The sequence below is a fragment of the Thunnus albacares genome, chromosome 4 (genome assembly GCF_914725855.1).
Source record: "Thunnus albacares chromosome 4, fThuAlb1.1, whole genome shotgun sequence".
In the NCBI taxonomy this organism is placed as follows: Eukaryota; Metazoa; Chordata; class Actinopteri; order Scombriformes; family Scombridae; genus Thunnus; species Thunnus albacares.
The window spans coordinates 14,858,974-14,877,620 of NC_058109.1; the positions used below are offsets into that span (position 1 = coordinate 14,858,974).

An 18,647-nucleotide genomic window follows, 5' to 3' on the forward strand; every position below is an offset into this window, starting at 1 on the left:
CACAGCCAACAAAACAAACATCCCCGAAAAAGTAGGGCATCGCTGCGCATGCGTTCCGTTTGACCAATACGATTTACGGATGTTAGCATCATTGTAAATGAATTCCCCCGTCAAAAACTGTATTTTATGTTGCACTCGTCTTGCTTTTAATAACTGATTCGCTCTAATAACAAAATTATTTTGCCTTTATTTTTGAAAATGCTTCGTGGTTGAGTTGTAACAGAGTAGTCACACGGTGGCGCTAAATGCCCGACCAAGCTATTCAATCAATGAGCCAAAGATGGTGGATTACCAAGATGAATCACTCTGATGGAAAAATGGTCCTGTTCACTCTCTTGCAGATTTACTGCATATGCAAAGAATATACAGTATGATATGCCACTACTGTACTGCCGTTCTCACAGGTTTCTAGCTTGAGTAATATTTATACTACAATATTTTTCAGAGCTCAAAGTTTTTACCTACTTTTGATTTATCATTTCAATGAAAGTGGCCCTTATTAGGGGCCACACTGGAGGAGAAACAACCACATAAACCTTCCAAGCAAGAACCGCATTGAATCTTTTTCCAGATCAGGGCAAAATCTTATAAACACTATTAGATCAAAAAGTAAAATGTTTTGCACTGATATTATGTACCCTATTTGTTACATACCATCACATCTTTCACTACAAATGTCTTAAATGTTATTGATATTGATAAAATGATATTTTCCTCTCTTTTTTTTATGTAAGCTTACTATACATTTCAGTTGTATTCATTCTTGCCTTGGTCATTTTTAGCCAAGTAGAACCAAGTAAAACCCAGATTTTTATAGGAGCATTCCATCAATTTTATCCTTTTAAAATTGTTTACTCATGAGTAGTCTACTCAACCTGTGAAAACAGTTGGATAATTTATTCTATGGTTTGGGAGGAGCTTGCTAAAGTCTGGGAAAATAACCCCTGATGATGTCACCAGTGACTGGGCTTGAGTCTTCAAATTTACAAGAAAGATGGCATTGCAAAACTAGAGGCGTGGGCATTTACCAGACAGGGGGAGCCTAATGAACACCTCTGAATTGCATTATATAAAGTGTAGGGTCCAAGATCTTGACTCATAGAGACTATTCTCTGCTGCTTCAGCTTTGACAATTCTTTAAGAAAAACCCACCAGCTTTACAGAAGTGCTAAATAGTTGGCATGCCCCTTTAAATCTCTGGGCAACAATTATGGAGACTTTGGTTGCCAACGAGCTCAACAGTCATGCAAAAACACAGCATTGCCATGGCGACCAGTCTGGCGCGGACAGACCTGCAAATAAAAAGATGCTCTCCTCCCAAACTACTGATCATAAACGTCTCCACCAGATGCTACCAACATTTTCAGCTTTTGTGAAAGTTGCTGAAACTTAAGTGTTGGATGGTTAAAATGAAAGTTGTCTGAACTTTCCCGTCGAGGCCAGGGTAGAGTTGGTAGCGGGAATAAGAAGCAGAGTTGGAGCTCTTCACCCTACTCCGTGGTCCCTTCTGCTCAGTGGTGCTGATGAGAGAGGATTTGAGTCGCTACTTCACCCCGCCCCGCCCCCAGTGAGAGAGCAGGGATGACAGTGATGCAAGGCATGCTTGTAAAAGCCTGCAGCTTGTCCAGACACTGCCGACCGGACCAGTTAGGACTTACAACTCTCCATCTGTTCTCCACCATTCAACTGCGCTGAGTTTGCTTTGAGGGGCGTTTTGAACAAGAGACACCCTCAAACTGCTTCTTTTTTGTCTTTGTTTTACATTTCTTCAATGAATTTGACTGTAACAAAAACTCGTAGTTGTCCATTCTTCCAAATGCTTCGCCTGCCAGTCTCGCTTTGCATGTGGGTATAGTCGGTGGTTTCAGCCTGCGTCCTGGTCTACGGGGAAAGGTTGCATAGGGATTTGATTATTTTATTTTTATTTTGATGTTTTAAGAAATTCCTCTTTATTTTTTGGAAGCACATCCACGGTTTTTCCCCCCACAATGGCTGACGCTAACGCAGAATGCAATATCAAGGTGTTGTGTCGTTTTCGTCCACTGAACAAGTCCGAAATTGTCCGTGGAGATAAGTTCATCCCAATATTTCAAGGAGAGGACACTGTCATCCTTGGGGTAAGTTATTTCTCAACCCTTTTTGTCACCTGTCCGTGCAGTCGATGAACGCTAATGCTAGGGGCTACACTTTTCATCTCTCACACACATGAAATACTGGCCAGACAAGACTATAGGCTAAAAGGCTTCTGACAGGGATCAAACTAAGTGTAGCCCTTATCGATATTCTGATGATCAGCATGTTGCATTGTCCATTTGTGTGTTACTGCCACTAAAAGGCAAAGAGGCTTCCCAAAACCATCATTTAAGGTATAAGTCTTGCAGAAAATAAATGCTGGATCAAATTGATGAACAGCTGCTCATATTTTTTTTTAGATGATTTGCCAGCATCTTCTCTCTCATACAGCCCAAAATCACTGACCTCCTCAAGCCCCAGCTTTGTGATTAAAAAAAAAAAGAACTTAAAAACTCATCCATTTCTGAAAAATCATCTGGACCCCACCTTTGTAATCCCACACTGTTCCTTATTATCTGCCTCTCTGTAGTATTGATCTGCTTGATTTTAGTGTGTTTCCTGTCTCAGAAAATTATGCAGGTTTGATTGATGTTGATGATGTATCGTGCAGTCAGCCGTTAATGCACCGTTGAATTATCAGGTGCTGCAAATGTAATGAGTCATAATTATGTTCTGTGGGTTGTCTCTGTCCAGTGAATGGATTTTTGGCTTTGTCTCAGTACAAACAGAATAGCAGCTGATGATTACTGTCACTGCTTTGGAGCAACAGTGAAAATGAACTAAGCTATAAAAATGTTTATTAATCTGATGGATACATACCTAAGGGTGAGGTTAACACTGTGATTGTGATCCCTCTGACAGTGACATTTTAGTAGAATAACTGGCCTGCAGACGAAAGATTAGAGTGCTCTAAATGCAAATGTTCTCATTGTCTAGATGTAAAGCACATCTGGGCCAAGGCAAACCTACACACACACACGCATGCAAGCATGCACGCACACACACACACACACGAATGTATGTATGACTTAGACATGCATACAGAAATATATGCATGCATGTAATGAAACATGTACATACACACTGTAGGCCTATATGCATGCATTTCAGTTCCATCCCACAGCTCCTGCTCTCCACCATACACACACACACACACACACACATATATGTAGACTTAGACATGCATACAGAAGGGGACATGTATGCATATATTGAAACATGCATATGTATACTGTAGCATGCATTTCAATCCTATCCCACAGCCCCTGCCCTCCACCACACACACACACACACACACACACACACGCACAGAGGGAGAGAAATCCACACCCATTTGGCCTGAGGGTTGACTTCAAGTGATGAAGACAGAAGAAAATCCCTATCAGCTTACTCTGTTTTCACACACATACGTAAACACACACACACACACACACACACACATAATATTGAAATGCAAGACAGCATTGTCGTGGTGGATCTCCCTGTGTGACTGTCTTTCACATATAGCAGCAGAATGTCTTCCACAAGCAGACTGAATGTTCATTATCACATTATTTTGATGCTATTTGAGGATGGCAGGTTGCTATTATAATAGCTCATATTCGTTCATCCCCACATCAGTCTCGGCAACTGTATTTAAACGTTTTGTGGGTGTATCTGAAAATGAAAATTTCATCAACATGTTCATTGTAGTGGATTATGAGGTTATTGTGAATTACTGTATCTCAATTTTAAATGTTACACTGTTCCTTGAATCATTTTCTGAAGATGATTTGTTTGATGCCAGTGCTTCTAGTGATGTGATAGTTTCTGCTCCAGGCTATAGTTTGTCTGAGAGAGGAAATGCATACTTCATACTGGCCTAGAGATGTTGACAGCTGGAAACAGTCTGTGCGGAAATGAAGTGAAATCATATTACCCAATTAAGGGAACTGTGATCTGTCACTATATAAAGAAAACCTATACATTGCTCTCCAGTTTTCCCTACCAACAGAAGCAGGAGCCTTCAAAACTGATAATGTCTAGAAACAGAACAGTGCAATTCTCTACTTATAGTTTCAGCCATTTCATGTATTTCTGCAATTTCCCTCTTTTCAGATGAATGTAATCACTGAAGCATGGGCACAGATTTCATCTTTGTGAATGTAATTACTTTGGAGGCGTTTATGATGTGCAGGGTTTTTAGGTGTGCAAATGTATTCCAAGTATGTGTGTGTGTGTTTTTTCCCCTCTGTAGCTTTGGAATACTCCAAGAGGAAGTTGTAAAAAAATGTGTCTCATGAGAGTTGAAATGCTGCTGCAGTCAGATTAGATCAGGATTCAGAATATCAAGCCAACAGGCACACGGGCATGTTGCAAGGACCCTGTAGTGACAACTTAGCACTCACATTCTGATGGTTGATAAAAACAATTCACATCTGGACAGCGCTGATGGCCTCGCATTTATCTGCTTGAGGAAGTCTCCTTGTTAACTGACAGAGGTAATGATTTGAGTTGTTGAGTGATGGTTTGGCTGCACCTGGATGTCGGGCAGGAGGAGACTTGGATACATTAAAACTCTGGAAAGATGGTGTGTTGGTGTGCTCTGAATTGATGAGGGAACATCTCTGGGGCCTCTAAACATTAGAAAGTGGTGAGGTGTGACTGCTAAGATGTGCTGTGTTTTCATACCAGAGTCAAAACCTGGTGACTCCTGAATGAACTTGGATGTGAATTTTGATGACTTTAACTAAGACCTGTACTTGAACTTTACACAGTAACTTAAACATTAGCCATCCATCCTTTTAAGCATCATCTTAAATTCCAATAGAAACATCTGTCAATACAAATAAGCCTACATTAGCTGTGAAAATAGCAACATGACAGCTAGAATCATGCAAGATATTGATGAGCACAGAACACACAACACAAAAAACAAATTAAGATAACAAAATACACTGTTTTGATCAATTAATTTGATTTCAATGCAACAAATGTACATTTTGTTTATTACCTAAAGTGAAGCTATGTAACCTTTGCTTAACATTGGCCACTGTTTGCCATTCTCTACACAAATTGTATTTTACAGGAATGAAATGACCTTCATTTCCCAAAATTCTACTCAGTCAGTTCATTTAAGGACATTTTCAGTAGGTGGTGCCACCGAGAGAAAGTTAATGCTTTTAAGTGAGAGAAAGTCTCACTTAAAAGCATTAACTGATTTTTGCTGTGAAAACATTGACATATAATCACCTGATAAAGTTGTTAGTTAGCAAACAGTTGCTCCCACAGACAAACACAAGGGTATTTAGAGTTTTTTTTCTGTCCACCTGATGAATGTCAGATGGCCAAGTCCAATATGTTTAAGTCTCCACCAACTCCTGAGGGAAATATCTGCCTCTTAAGCTGCTAAATGGTCCACTATGTTTACCAGTTAAACACTAATTTTGCCTGTCTGCTGTTTGATGCCAGGCAGGGACTGTACCATGGGTTTATTAGAGCTTTTTTGCTAAAAAAAAAAAAAAAAAACAGACTGGCTGCTGCTATAAACAAGGCTAACAAGTCAGGGGAGAGTAATCAAAACAAAGTTGCAAAACTGAGCTGAAAGATGCAAAAACGCTGAGCTGAGGGAAAGTACAGAGTTCTTAATGGGCTGTGGGTTTGTTTATGAGCAACCTCTTTCAAATTAAACATTTGATTCATTGCTGAAATTAAAATTTTGATTAGTGAGGCTTTAAAATTAAGTTGATCACATAGAGACAAACTTGAGAGGAAGATCTCAACTCATATTGCTTAGACTCGACTCAGGCATCACTTTAGTGACTTGAACTGTGATTCACATGTCACACTGAGGACTTGGGACTTGACTTGACTTCAGGTTTGGTGACCTGACTGCCATAGATGCTCCCCCATGCTGTGCCCACTTGACATCAGTATGGAATCAGCACCATGTCTCTGAAATGTGGAGCAGCAGTGCTACAGTAGTACATTATAGTTGTGGTCCAATGCAGCAAATGCTAAAACCTTTTGTTGCACACAGTAACTACGATAGTGACATTTCTTCTCTGTTCCTTGAATCACTTTTGGACATTGCAACACCATTTCTCCCATGAGTAATTTTAATGACAGTAGCAATATGTTACACCCTCTACAGTACCTGTGTGACACAAAAACAAATGCGTTTATTATCATTAGTTTGACTCTTGTGTCTTTTTTCATCTCACATGCATGGCCACCAGCCATTGACACCATGGCCCCCGCAGGGCTCTGCGGTTGGTTGACAGTAATAACCATACTCAGGCTGTACTGCCCCAAGGCACGGCCTTTGTGTTTGCTCCACAGTGGACTGACACAGCTGTCTCTAGTATTTCACTGTCTGGAATAATGCGGCGTCACGGGGGCCAGATTGTCCTTCCTAATCTTCTGGCAGGCAAAAAAGAGCGCTGCGATGAGTCAAGCTTCGGATTCAGTACTATGAATAAATAAGTGATTATGGCCGCCTCAGAGGCAGCAAGATGTAGAATCTTTTCTTTCTTGCTCTCAGGCTATGACATATAGAGATCACATGCTAGCGCCATATGAGCTGTACACAGGGTAGGCTTATTAAAAATGTATTGTATACATTCATGCATTATACTAGTGGCAGTACATGATGATAAGGTATGAGTTAGGAGTCTGCCAACTGCCATCTCAGACCTGAGCTGTTCACTCCAAGATTGTTCGTTGTCACATCTGTCTCTTAAGCAGCAAGAGCTTCAAGAGCTTCACTAGCGCTCAAGAGAGTAAACAGCATCAGTTTCATTATCTTTCTCCAAAATGAAATCATTTTATGGTTCATTTGGCCGCCGTTGTTGCAGACCCTTGTGATTATTTTTAGCGACATGCTTGGGCTGAGTTTAACTTAAGGGGGATAGAGAGGATGACACAACTTGTTAGCGCAGATTATTAGATCCCTCTAGTATGGCTGTTTTACGGAAGTAATGGGAAATCCACCACAGTGGATTTATACTGTAGTGTCTTTTAAACTACAGGTCACTTTGTCTCTGAAACAGTAGGTCCCTGTTATCATGGGCCATTACTTTCTGAGATTAGAGGTACATTTTAATGAGTCTATATCCCAGAGGAAGGCCAAACTAATTGGGTTTTGGACCAAAATACAAAATAAACAAGAAAACTTCGTGTTTGTTACCCAAACTTTTAGCAATTACTCTGTCAGATTCAACCTCAAGGTGAGTGTGTGTTGTGCATGTGCTGAGAGGATATGCTGACTTTGTTCTAAAAACTCTTTATATCATGTCCCTAACCTCGGCACTGACCTTCCTCTCATCATCACATGGTGCTCTTTGATTTTTTTTTTTGTTGTTGTTCTTGTTGACCATAATAGATAGCCAGCAGGGTCAGCTTGTTTGTGTTAAAATGGGCCCCTCCACCCATGTTAGCGAGTCCAATTGAAATGTACGCATTAAAGAACTATTGATTCTCTGTTTTCTGTAGACCATTTATAATTCTATGGATTAGCTATTCCTGGCTGCTGTTCTCTTGTGTCTACCATGGAAACACATGGGTGTTAAAGGCTGCTACATTCACAGCTGCTTGTTTATTTTCTTGAGGAAGAATAGAGGACTAGAACGGCTTGGTCAAAAGGTTTAGAGAAAAAGAGTATATTCTGCACTAAAGCTCTCCATTTTCAGTTGGGCTCTGCTCTTTCCGCAAGAAGGCATTTACTTTCTCCTGAAGCCTTTTCTGACATTTATGAAAAGGAATTGAGATCATATGGTGTGCCTCTGTTGCAGAAAATAGCCATGTAATATTATTAAAAATTAACTGATTATTCATCTAAGGCCATTTGGTTCCAAGGATGTCTGCTTGTCAGATTTCCGCAGCTTTTCTTCATTCGTGCTCGGCTTAGAGATGATTCTCTTTTCTTCTCCTTTCTTGATTAGTTAGGAAATAGGAGGGGAAAACAGCTGCTGTTGAAACAAACTGTTGACAGTGCATGTCGGGCACTGCGTGAAGTCATCTACCTGTCTCATACCTTTTGTTATTTATAGCTCCATTGGTGCTGTTTCTGCTCAAGGATATTTCCCTGCAAGGGGTTTAACTGTCTACAAAACCAAACAGCACCAGAAATGGAGGTCTGAAGGGCTTTCCTCACCCCCACCAGTACACGCTTTAGTGCTCTAATTCTATCACTGCGGTGCACACACCCTATCCAATTAGGCAGTGTAATGGGATTGCTGTATAGGGTCAAGATCTGAACTCGTTTCTCCCGTTGGACACCACCATCACAGCAGCTACCACTTGGGAACAGACCTCATCTTCTCCCCGCTTTCTCTCTGTCTGTCTCTTTCTTCTTCAATACATGCCACGCTGTATTTTTCCCCATCTAGCCGTATTTCATGGTGTAATGATTCTGCTGCTCATTTCCTCATGACTCAGCAGCAGTTTTGGGAAGATGTGAAGAGAAGAAGCTCAGCCTCATCTGTCGTCTCATTAAGTTTGGCAGAAGCTTCTAGCAGGTTTTAATGGTGTCAGAGGGGAGGCTCCTGCCAATCAGGAGCCTGAAAATTAGAGGATCAAGTGACTTTGGTGAAGTTTACTTCATGCCAGTCAGCCCAGAGGGTGTGGATCTACAAAACGAGGAACAAACTCGCTGAGATTCATTTGGCTGCATTTCAAGAGAGAAATCAATATTCTAATCTCTACTGCTCTATTGCTAACTTGTCCTATTTTAAACTGAAGGGAACCCAATCTTTCTACTCATAACCCACACCAATAAGAACTTCCAGCTCTCCCTCTCATCTTTTCCCTAATATTAATGTTATACTGACACCAATTAAGTTAGTGGCCACACTCAACAGGATATTAGCTGCCAGTTCCTTGAGCTCATCTTTATTTTTACTCGGTGTCCACGCGTGCCAGGGTTAGATAAGCTCGTGCCAATCCGTCGACACTTTTCCTGCCCGTTTCTCTCCCTTTATGACAGAAGTGGGTTGTGACTACCAGGCTTTTAGCTCAAGGGAGCGTTAATGGAGCATCCTCTCCTCATTAGGCACGGCCCTGCCCAGGATGCTGCCTGGTCTCCATGTCTGCCCTCGGCATCTGCGAGCAGCACATTGTAAACCGATGGCACATGCTCGCACATGTGCATGCACATGCCAAGACCACAAGCAGTTGGTGCTATATTAGTCTGGTAATGGGACAGCAAGGAAATCCCAAGCCTGCCTTCTGCATGCACAGGATTTCTGCTCCCTCAATTAATCACAGTTCAGTTTATCGAACTGACACTTGAGAGCACTGAGATCTACTCTAAGTCAATGATTTTTTTTAAATCTTCCTCGAGGGAGCCATGCTTTCAAGCACATTTTTCTCTTCTGTTTTTTTATGTGGGTTAATCTAATTTACCCTGATTTTAGGTGACCAACTGGATTTTATTCAAACTACATTACATAACAGACTTGGAAAATCTTGGCATACATACATTTCAAGCTCATTTTAATCTTTGCATGGACCAGGATTGGTCCCAGCCCAGACTTTTAAAAACACTTCTTCTTCTTCTTTGCTATTTAATTCCACCTCATCATCTCCCCAAGTTTCCAATTCATTCTATTTTATGCAAAGTCTTAATGCCATTCACTTTTCCTTTTTTTTCTAGAGGCCTTTTAATATCCAAATTACCTCGCTGTGTGGCTCTGTCATTAGTTGCAGCTGAATTACAAAGAGAATAACAGTGTTGTTGATTTTTACAGCAAATTTAAATAATTGCTCAGTACCACTTCTTGGATTACTTCATTTTCCACCCAGTTATTCCCTTAACTTCACTGGATTTAATCATTGCCGCCAGCGTATACAGGTTAATAGAAATACGTGCTCATGTTGATACCTTTCTATAGCTTCTTCCATCCTACCCTTTTATGGTCTAATTTATTATTCATTCTCTCGTTCATTCATTCATTCATGTGGTCATTAACAAGGTTCATACTAATGGTGCGATGCAGCTCGTTGGCATAGTTGGTGGGTTACTGCATGTGTCTTCCTCTGGCACCAGTGCTTTTAAAGAATCTGTCACTGTTGAGGCTCTGGATGCAGATATTTAATTGGTACTGAGAACTAGGACCACACAAAACTCTATTTCAGTTTGGCACAGAGCTAAAGATGTCTGCCTTTTTTGCATTATAAGTTGCCTGCATATTCTTTTCATTGGAGCATTACTTCTCTCCTAAATTCAGTCAATACAGTTGGCTCACGGGTTTATGTAATAATTGAATTACTGGTAGAGGAGGATCGATGGTTAAGAGCTTTGTTTATATATATTTATATATATATATATATATATATATATATTCCTCTATTCAACAAATCTTTCAGATGAAATTATACTTGTGATGAATATTGTCTATTCCCACATTGCTAGTAAGTGTTGACTGGATTACATTACACATTCAGAGTTATATTAGCTCTTATCAGCATGCTTTTTTGAGGTAAGCTTTCTGCCTGAAAAACAAGATTTTCTCAGTATTAGAAGCTAAATATGTTTGGCTTTTTTCCCTGTTGTACTGGAGCGGCGCAGCCAGAGACAAAGCTGCTGTCAGGAGCAATCTTGTATCCTATGTGAATTAATTTTGACTGGATTTACTTATACACAGGTCGAACTGAAAGCAGGTGGCTCTTGGGTGAAATGCAAATAATGACTGCGAGCCCACCTTAAAAGACCTTAGAGATTTCCTTTGATGTCAAATGCTCCCTTTGAGATGGAGGACAGCTAATGCCTGGGCTCACAGAATGTCTGAGGTTGTGATCGAAGCTCTTTGCTCCAGGCTGAGGTCAGTGATCCCAATTCATGTTAGACGACTTTTATCTTTGTCAAGGTTCATTTCAATTTTTGTAGGATATCTATAAATCTGTAATGTAAATAACTGGGAGATGTCTTCATCATCTCTGATGTGCGCTCCTCTCCCCCCCTCCCTTTAGTCTCTTTTATTCTCCTCTCTGCAGTATCTGCATTTTCAGTCCATTTGAACTGGGAACAATCTTCTGTGCACTGTGCTGTTAGAGGTTGTTCTGCTCTCCTGGTTGTGAACATATGCTTTAGTTCTTTTCCACACATTAAAGACAGTGGGACTGTGTATTATTTGAAATCTCGTGATATTATAGCGATGATACACAAAACTTTAATCAATACGATATATAAACCTGTTAATCCTGTCAAAACCCTCTTTTCTCATTTAAAAAATTTGCCAAACTTCTCAAATGTTACATGTTGTCTAAATACAAGCTGCTATACAAGAACTTTTACTGAATAAAATTATCATAATTTGGCTGAAAATACAATCTCTCCCTGAGGTTAATTTGGTAGATGTCTGGAGCATTTTATCTTATCACATGATCTCGATCGGCAGATGGAGTTTGCTTAGTTTTCATGGAATTGTAAATGTTCAAATTACCATTTTTAGAGCTTTTGACAAATTAAAGCAAGAATACTGTATGTACATTTTCAAAGAAGAAATAACATATTCTTCCTCTTATAAGTTTAATCGCCAAGCAACAATTTCCCAATTCAGTTGACTGAGGAGTTTGGCTGCTACAGCATGCATCACTTGGTCTGATATAACCAGGAGCTAATGGTGGCTAATGTCAGCTGACATTAGATAGATACTCCTGTGTAACTATCGACTCTGCTCAATTAGCACTGCGGTTGCACTATGTTTTAGCATGTAACAGATAAAGTCTGGTCCCATCCCACTCGCTTGCAGGAATGTTGTCCAAATGAGGATTTCTTTAAAGCAAGTGACTAAAGATTTTGGGATGCAAAGTAAAATTCAGTTTGTAATTATCCTTTAATTGCCACTTGTAGCAAGAGTTGATGCTGTTCATTAAAAGATGCATAGTGTCTTCAACGTCAGCTAATAAGTCGGATTTGAAATGAACTCAAATTTAATTGAAACTCAAGTGTCAAAATAAATTTAAATCAGGGAAGAAGAAGTAAAAAAAGATGACAAATCTGACCAGACATTCATTCCCAGCTTTCGGTATTCAATACTCTGTGGCACAGACACATTTTGGCTTGTACCAAAGAAGCATCGGGGAGAAAGACGCAATGAGAAAAGAACATTTCTCTTGTGTGTTTATTGCTGTCTCTTCTCTATCTGCGTCTGTCATCTCTGTAAATTTCTGGCTGTAATCTCAGTACATCTGTAGTGGTTTGCATTCTCGCTATCAGATGTCTCACTGTCCTCAACTGGATGTCACTGTGCCTTAAAATCTTTCTCACTCTCCTGTTGTCCATAGGGATGTTGATGTTGCTCCTTTTTTCTAATCTGAAACCCAGCAAACAAGGTCCAATTTTCTCTTCACTCTACTTTCCACTCCTCTGTCTCCTGTTTCCCTCACTCATCCTGATAAATTATGCAGAATATTTCACTTTGATGGGAGACTAATTGCTCCACTTCGATGTGTGGATCTTTTATAAACATCTTGATGCAGGAAAATAAGTAATAATTATCAGTGTAATGCAGTGTTAAAAATGTAATGATGGGTGGTAAACTTCAGTTCCCTCAGCTAGAGATTAAGTAAAATAGCGACAGCAATTGCTGTGACGAGTACAAGATACAGTATCTGGAAGACAACTCAAAATTAATACCATCACCATTGTATCTCAGCATTTAACTTCACCACTGTATATCCGAGGCACTGAGAGCCGCTTTGCCCTGGAGGCACTGTGCCAGTCGACTCTGCTTAGACTTGTCAGCAAAGTGAATGAGGAAATACAGTAATGTTTGGTAATATTGTGTGACTGGAGCTTTTGCAGTTGTGAGGGGTTTTCTATTGTTGAGAGACCCACTAATGATGCTGTTATCTGGGGCTCGAAGCCTGATTAGCTTGACGGATGGAGCAGACACTGGCAGCCTGAACTCCTCTCTCCTGTCACTCTTGCTGTGCTTGTATGTGCATTTGTGTGAGGAGAGAGAAGAGTGTTGATGAGTTTGTAGGGGAGTCTGATATAGAGACTGACAAAGGCTGAGACACACACACACACACACGCAAACACACACACACACACACACATACTCTCTCTCCACACCAGAGTCTGATAAGGGAAAATAGGACCCCTCCTCCTCTTCCTCTGCCCTCAGTCGAGCTTACACACCAATCCCAAACCACTGCAAAGGAGCCATGGAGCAAAAAATGAGCAGCAACCTCCCTGCCTGACTGTCAGCCCACCAATGTGTAGGAGGAGGAGAACACATGCCTAATCTTCTTATCATCTCATCCAGCTCTCCCTTTAAAATATTTAGCTATATGTCTCCAGGATAGTGGGAGGGACGCTTTGGTGTGAAACCAGATGGAGAGGAAGGATATGACAAGAGCTAAACCTCCCTGAATGGGAGCTAAATGTGCGTGCGTGCGTCTGTGTTGGAAAGTATTGTTCCCTCTCAGCAAGTATTGGCAGTCACCAAATATTCACCATATGCAGAGGGTGTTGTTTTCTGTGTCAGCCTTTTCTTGTGGATATTACTGCCGCTCCTTAGAGACTTTCTTCAACCAGAAAAACATTTAGGCTGATGAAGAGTGTTTGTATTTTCCTGGCAAGTGACCTTTTTTGGCCGTGTGAATAATGCCTGTTGTCTGTCTGAAGCAAAAGCAGATGTAGTATGTTTTAGTGTTGCAAAACCTCTTAGGGAGGAGGTTGGAGTGGATGGTTGGAATTCCACGACCTTGACACAGGAGACAGTCTTGTTTGCATCCTGTCTCCTACCAACAATCATTGTCACTGGTTTCTTAACAATTTATTGATTTCTTTTAACCTTGAACTCGATCGTTTCCCTAATCTTAAAGGTGCTCTGTGGAGATTTGAATCACTAGTAGTGATGAGCGGGTCCCCATTTTGCTTCATGCACACACAAGGACACACACGCACGCACAAGAGCAAACTGCTAGCTAGCAAACATGGTTGTAAACTATGCATGTTTCAGTGTTCTCCAAAATTCTGCTTTGAAAATGTTTTATGAGGAAGGAGAGGCACTCAACATGTTTGTCACGCATCATGGATACACACAATGCGTTTTGGTGAAACACTGAATGTCCACTCCACTTCTTCTCCTCACTCCATCACTTCACCCTGTAAGTCCTTGAACACTGTATGGGTGAACAAGAAAATTCCACAGGGTACCTTTAAGTTTCATGTAAACAAACAGAATTATGTTTACATCCACTGTGTCTCACCGAAACTCAGTTTGTGTATCCTGTACACCTAGAAAAACATATTAAGGGGATTGTCTTCCTCATAAAACATTTACATTTACATTTTAAAATCTGCATTATTCACATCCATGTCTGTGAGGGAGCTCTTCCTCTTCCCTGCTTTCCTGCTACATTGATAGGATTTTTTTAGTACATTATCTCTGCCAACTGTCAGTGGTACACATTGTATACCCATGCATAGGACCAACTCATCAAAACATTGCTCCATAGGGCTCTCAGTGGTCAAAAACTCCACAGAGTACGGCACTGACAAAGCTGTTCTGTCTTTAAACTTGGAAGACTTATATATTCTTATTGAATGCATTCTGACATAAGTACATGCTTGAATGTGTATCTATACTCTGTATGAAAGTGTGAGACAAGCCTTCTGGATAGTGCAGAGCCTCTTTGGTCCCCAGGGTCTTAAATCCTGTCTACCAGCAGACCTCTGTCTAAATTCAACAGCTGTCGCTGCAACCATTCATCCATCCCTTTTTTTCTTTTCCCGACTCTTGTTCACTCATTTTCTCGCCTTCAGTGAGAGATTGTCTCTCTTGTTATATGATCTTGACCTACCTCCGCTGTCGTTTTTCGATCTTGATTGTATTTCACTCTTTCCGTCTCTATTTGTTGTGTTTCTGCTGATTACATGTCTTGATTTTCATACTCTCATCACTTCTCTTCACTGGTTAATCGCCTCCTTTCTTCGGTTGTGTTCAGCTCTGTTCTGTTTCTCAACTAATCTTTACCATCCTCACACAGTTTCTGTTGATTATTGCAGTTTTTTTAATTGTCTCTCTCACTCCCTCTGTCTGTCTCTTGATGTCTACCTCTCTCTCCCTCTCAGTACTTGCAGCCCACTGCCTCTTTGTCTGCTGGCAGACAGCAGCAGATTGCAGGCTGGACAGGGCATGTGGGTGTTTGACATCGCACACAAAGCTGAGGGCCAGGAACAGTGACTGCATGTACAAGCATAATTGGATGTATTATTTGCACATATGCGCATGAACACACATTCTGTTTCCAACTCCAGCTTTCTACATCAATATGCATGCAAATAATTGGAAAGACATCTGTTAAATTATACAAACAAGTAAGCATGTCTATACTGTAAATATTCTGAGGGAGCTATGATACAGATAGAGAGCTTACAGAATGTTTAGTACATTTATGCCATTATTATTATGAAGCACAGGAGCAGATTAGAGCTTTAACATTGTCGCCAGCGAAACAAATGATTGGAAAAGGGCTGTTTTTCATCCAGCTTATATAACTGACTGATTTTATTCACCCCAATGAAGACCATATCATGATTCCTCCCTCTCTCCCTCTCTCTCCCTCTCTGTTATTTAGTACGGTTCGCATGTGTGTACTGTGTAGCATTACAAATGGCTCAATTGGGAATAGAGTCAGACTTAATTAGTTGTGATGGGGAGACTGTTTGTACCTGCAGCTGTGATTACAGCACTTGAAAACAAAAGCTAAGCAGTTCATCTTATTAAGAAATAGAAGGGAAATACACAGAAATGAAGCTGAGATTGTGCCAAACTGTCTCCACCCTTTGTCACAAATAAATTATTTTATGCAAAGCTAAAGCGGTAAAGTGGGAGGTCATTGAGGTACTGTTCCCACTCAGTGTCTTATTCTGCAGTAATGCTGCTTGATTTTTTGCTACGGCTCTTGGGAGTGGCACAAATTGCATTTTTTCTTCCTCAGTGGCAGCTTTTCTTTATAAAATAGGTTAGTATACAGAGGCACTGAGTGGCAAGATAAAAACATCTAGATTCCCCTGGCAGACTGAAATAGAAAGTCTTATCTAATCTCAGGATATCAACTCAATATGATGGTCTCAAAATATTTACTTGTAGAATGGTGTGAAAAAAATCACAGGGTCAAACTTCCTTTTTCTTTTTAATACTCTTTTTCATAATGCAGGTGATTCTACTGCTTCATAGCATCGACTGAGTGAGTGAGCGAGCTACAGTACCAGGCAGTATGTTAAACCATGGCAACGCTGCAAGGGATCACACACTGCTGTGTATAACAGTATCTGTATCTCACGTTCATTGTGCTAAACCAGATGAAAATGCAAGCAAACTGAAACTCCGCTGGTTTGATAGGTCCAATAAAAACATGTATAAAATATTGGTGAATATATAAGATTTGAATTTCATCATTAATCAACACTCCCCATCATTTATTAGTGATTATATAAACAATAAAAACTTTTACTGTGACAGAATTGTACTTCTTGTGCACAAACTGGCAGATAAATGCAAAGTTTTAATATTGAATGTGATTTTAAAAGCAGCATAAAAAAACTGCATGTGAAAAGAGAGGAAACATGATAAATTATGAGTTAAACTACAAAAATATCCGTCCTTGAAAGCCTTGAACAGAACTTATTATTCAAGCCACTTTTAAATGTGTGTGCTTTGGGATTTTGTGTCTAGCTTGTTTTTGAGTGTGTCTTTTAAAAGGTTGAGAAGCAGTGGGGCCCATATGTAATACTTGGAGGTGCAGGGGATTATTGGCATATTTCATCCCAGACTACTGGTGCGAACATAATCATGGTTTAGAACATTCTCCCGGGTTGTATGGCTTTTATGTAAAAGGCAGAAACACATGTACTGACTGAAATGCCATTTTCTTTATGGTAGATTATGTAACAGTAAAAAGCATTGAGCACGGTGACTGGTGAGCGTGTTAACATCAATCACAAATAATAACAAGATGGCGCAAATGTGTGGCAGCCTCTTGGAGCAACACTCACTTTGTATTTTTTTTTATATTTTTTTCCCCCCCCATGTCCAGACAGTTTTAATCCATAGCTTTTTTTAAAAAAATTAATTCCCCTGTGGGATCAGTAAAGTTTGTCTTATCTTAATTCACAGCATTAACCATAACGTGTTACCCACATAGGAAGATAACCCTTTTTTCCTTGTACGGGGCTAAAAGTAGATCAAGACACGTGGCAGTTATGGATTAAAGGCATTGCTTATGTAACATGGCTTTCCTACTTCCTACCATAGACTGTATGCTTCCTACTTTCCATACAATCCTTATGATAGTAAGGATAAAATATAAATCTGCTGATCTGTGTGTTCAATATAAATCCTGCTCATGATGCATCCAGATTACACAAGCAACAATAAACCTTTATTGTCAGTCATGAGAAGTCTGCAGATGTTCTGCAGATGTGTTCTGAACATTAATGAGTCATGTTGCTATGGTTGGTGATGGGTCAAGACCCAAAACGAGTTCCACGTCTGGTTTTCCTCACTTTTAATAAATCTGATTTGAACTGCACTAAAGTAATTTGACACAATACGTGTTTCAAGCTAATTGGGTTGTCCTGGTCATTGAGGTTAAGACATATATCTTGTAACCAAGACATTTGTAACATTCACAGTTCGATTCCTTACGGTTAGAATCTGCCAGCCTGTTTTTCAAGAGAGTCATGGTTAGAAAAATACACAGACCTGCTTAATATGGATCCAGCAGCTGGCCTTCTTAAACACTTTCACAGGACCTCTGATGAACATTGGGACATAATTAAGGATTTTCTCTCAGCGCACTGAATACCAACATCAGACTGTCCGCAGAGGGAGATATACTTCTCGCACTGCGGAGATGATTAATCAGTTACTGCCATATGAACTGAACCACAAACCTTAACAACTTAAATATTGCAATATTGAACCTTACCCTAAATGATCTTAATCCCTGTCGTCCCGCTTTTCCTTCATTTAATTTAATTTTTTTTTTTTTTTTATAGTTTTTCTCTTCCCTCCTACCCTTCCTTTTGAATTGTGTGGTGGCTTTAGTTTGTAATGTCTTTTGTGTTAATTGTGTATAAAAAAGGAGCAAAAATTTTAATATCAAAAGGCAAAAATACTATTAAATCTATATATATATATATATATATATATATATATATATATATACTAGCCTGCAGGGAAAGGCTTGTACAGAAATGCTCAAAATATTAGTCATTAAACAAACACAGAACAGGTTTGGTCAGAAAGGTCAGAAAACATTCGCACTTTTTACATTAATACTGTATGTTTGGTCAGTTCTCTACAGTGTTTCTGTTCCTCACAGTGGATTTCTGCAGGGTTTTGTGGGTGGACACACTGCTACTGTCAACTGTCAGCATATATATACATATATGCATGCGTACTCCTACATACCATATAACATACTGTACTGTACATAAAATTAGACCTGTTAACAGCCTAGCAGGTTTTATTAGGAAGGCTAGACTGAACTCAGTGACTATCTTCATAAACAGAACTCGTCTGATATGTGACGAGTCTGTCTGACTGAGTGGTTCACTAGATATCCGGCTAATA

General features: G+C 40.0%; 1 protein-coding gene across 1 annotated transcript in view; it reads left to right on the forward strand.

Annotated features, from left to right (window-relative positions):
- Window positions 1–1,257: 1,257 nt before the first annotated feature.
- kif5ab (kinesin family member 5A, b) overlaps window positions 1,258–18,647 on the forward strand; it is a 63,280-nt gene continuing 45,890 nt past the window's right edge. Inside the window, exon 1 of the mRNA XM_044350119.1 lies at window positions 1,258–2,117. Within this exon, the coding sequence (XP_044206054.1) occupies window positions 1,989–2,117 (129 nt within the window). The 5' untranslated portion in view covers window positions 1,258–1,988. The remainder of the gene's footprint in view (window positions 2,118–18,647) is intronic.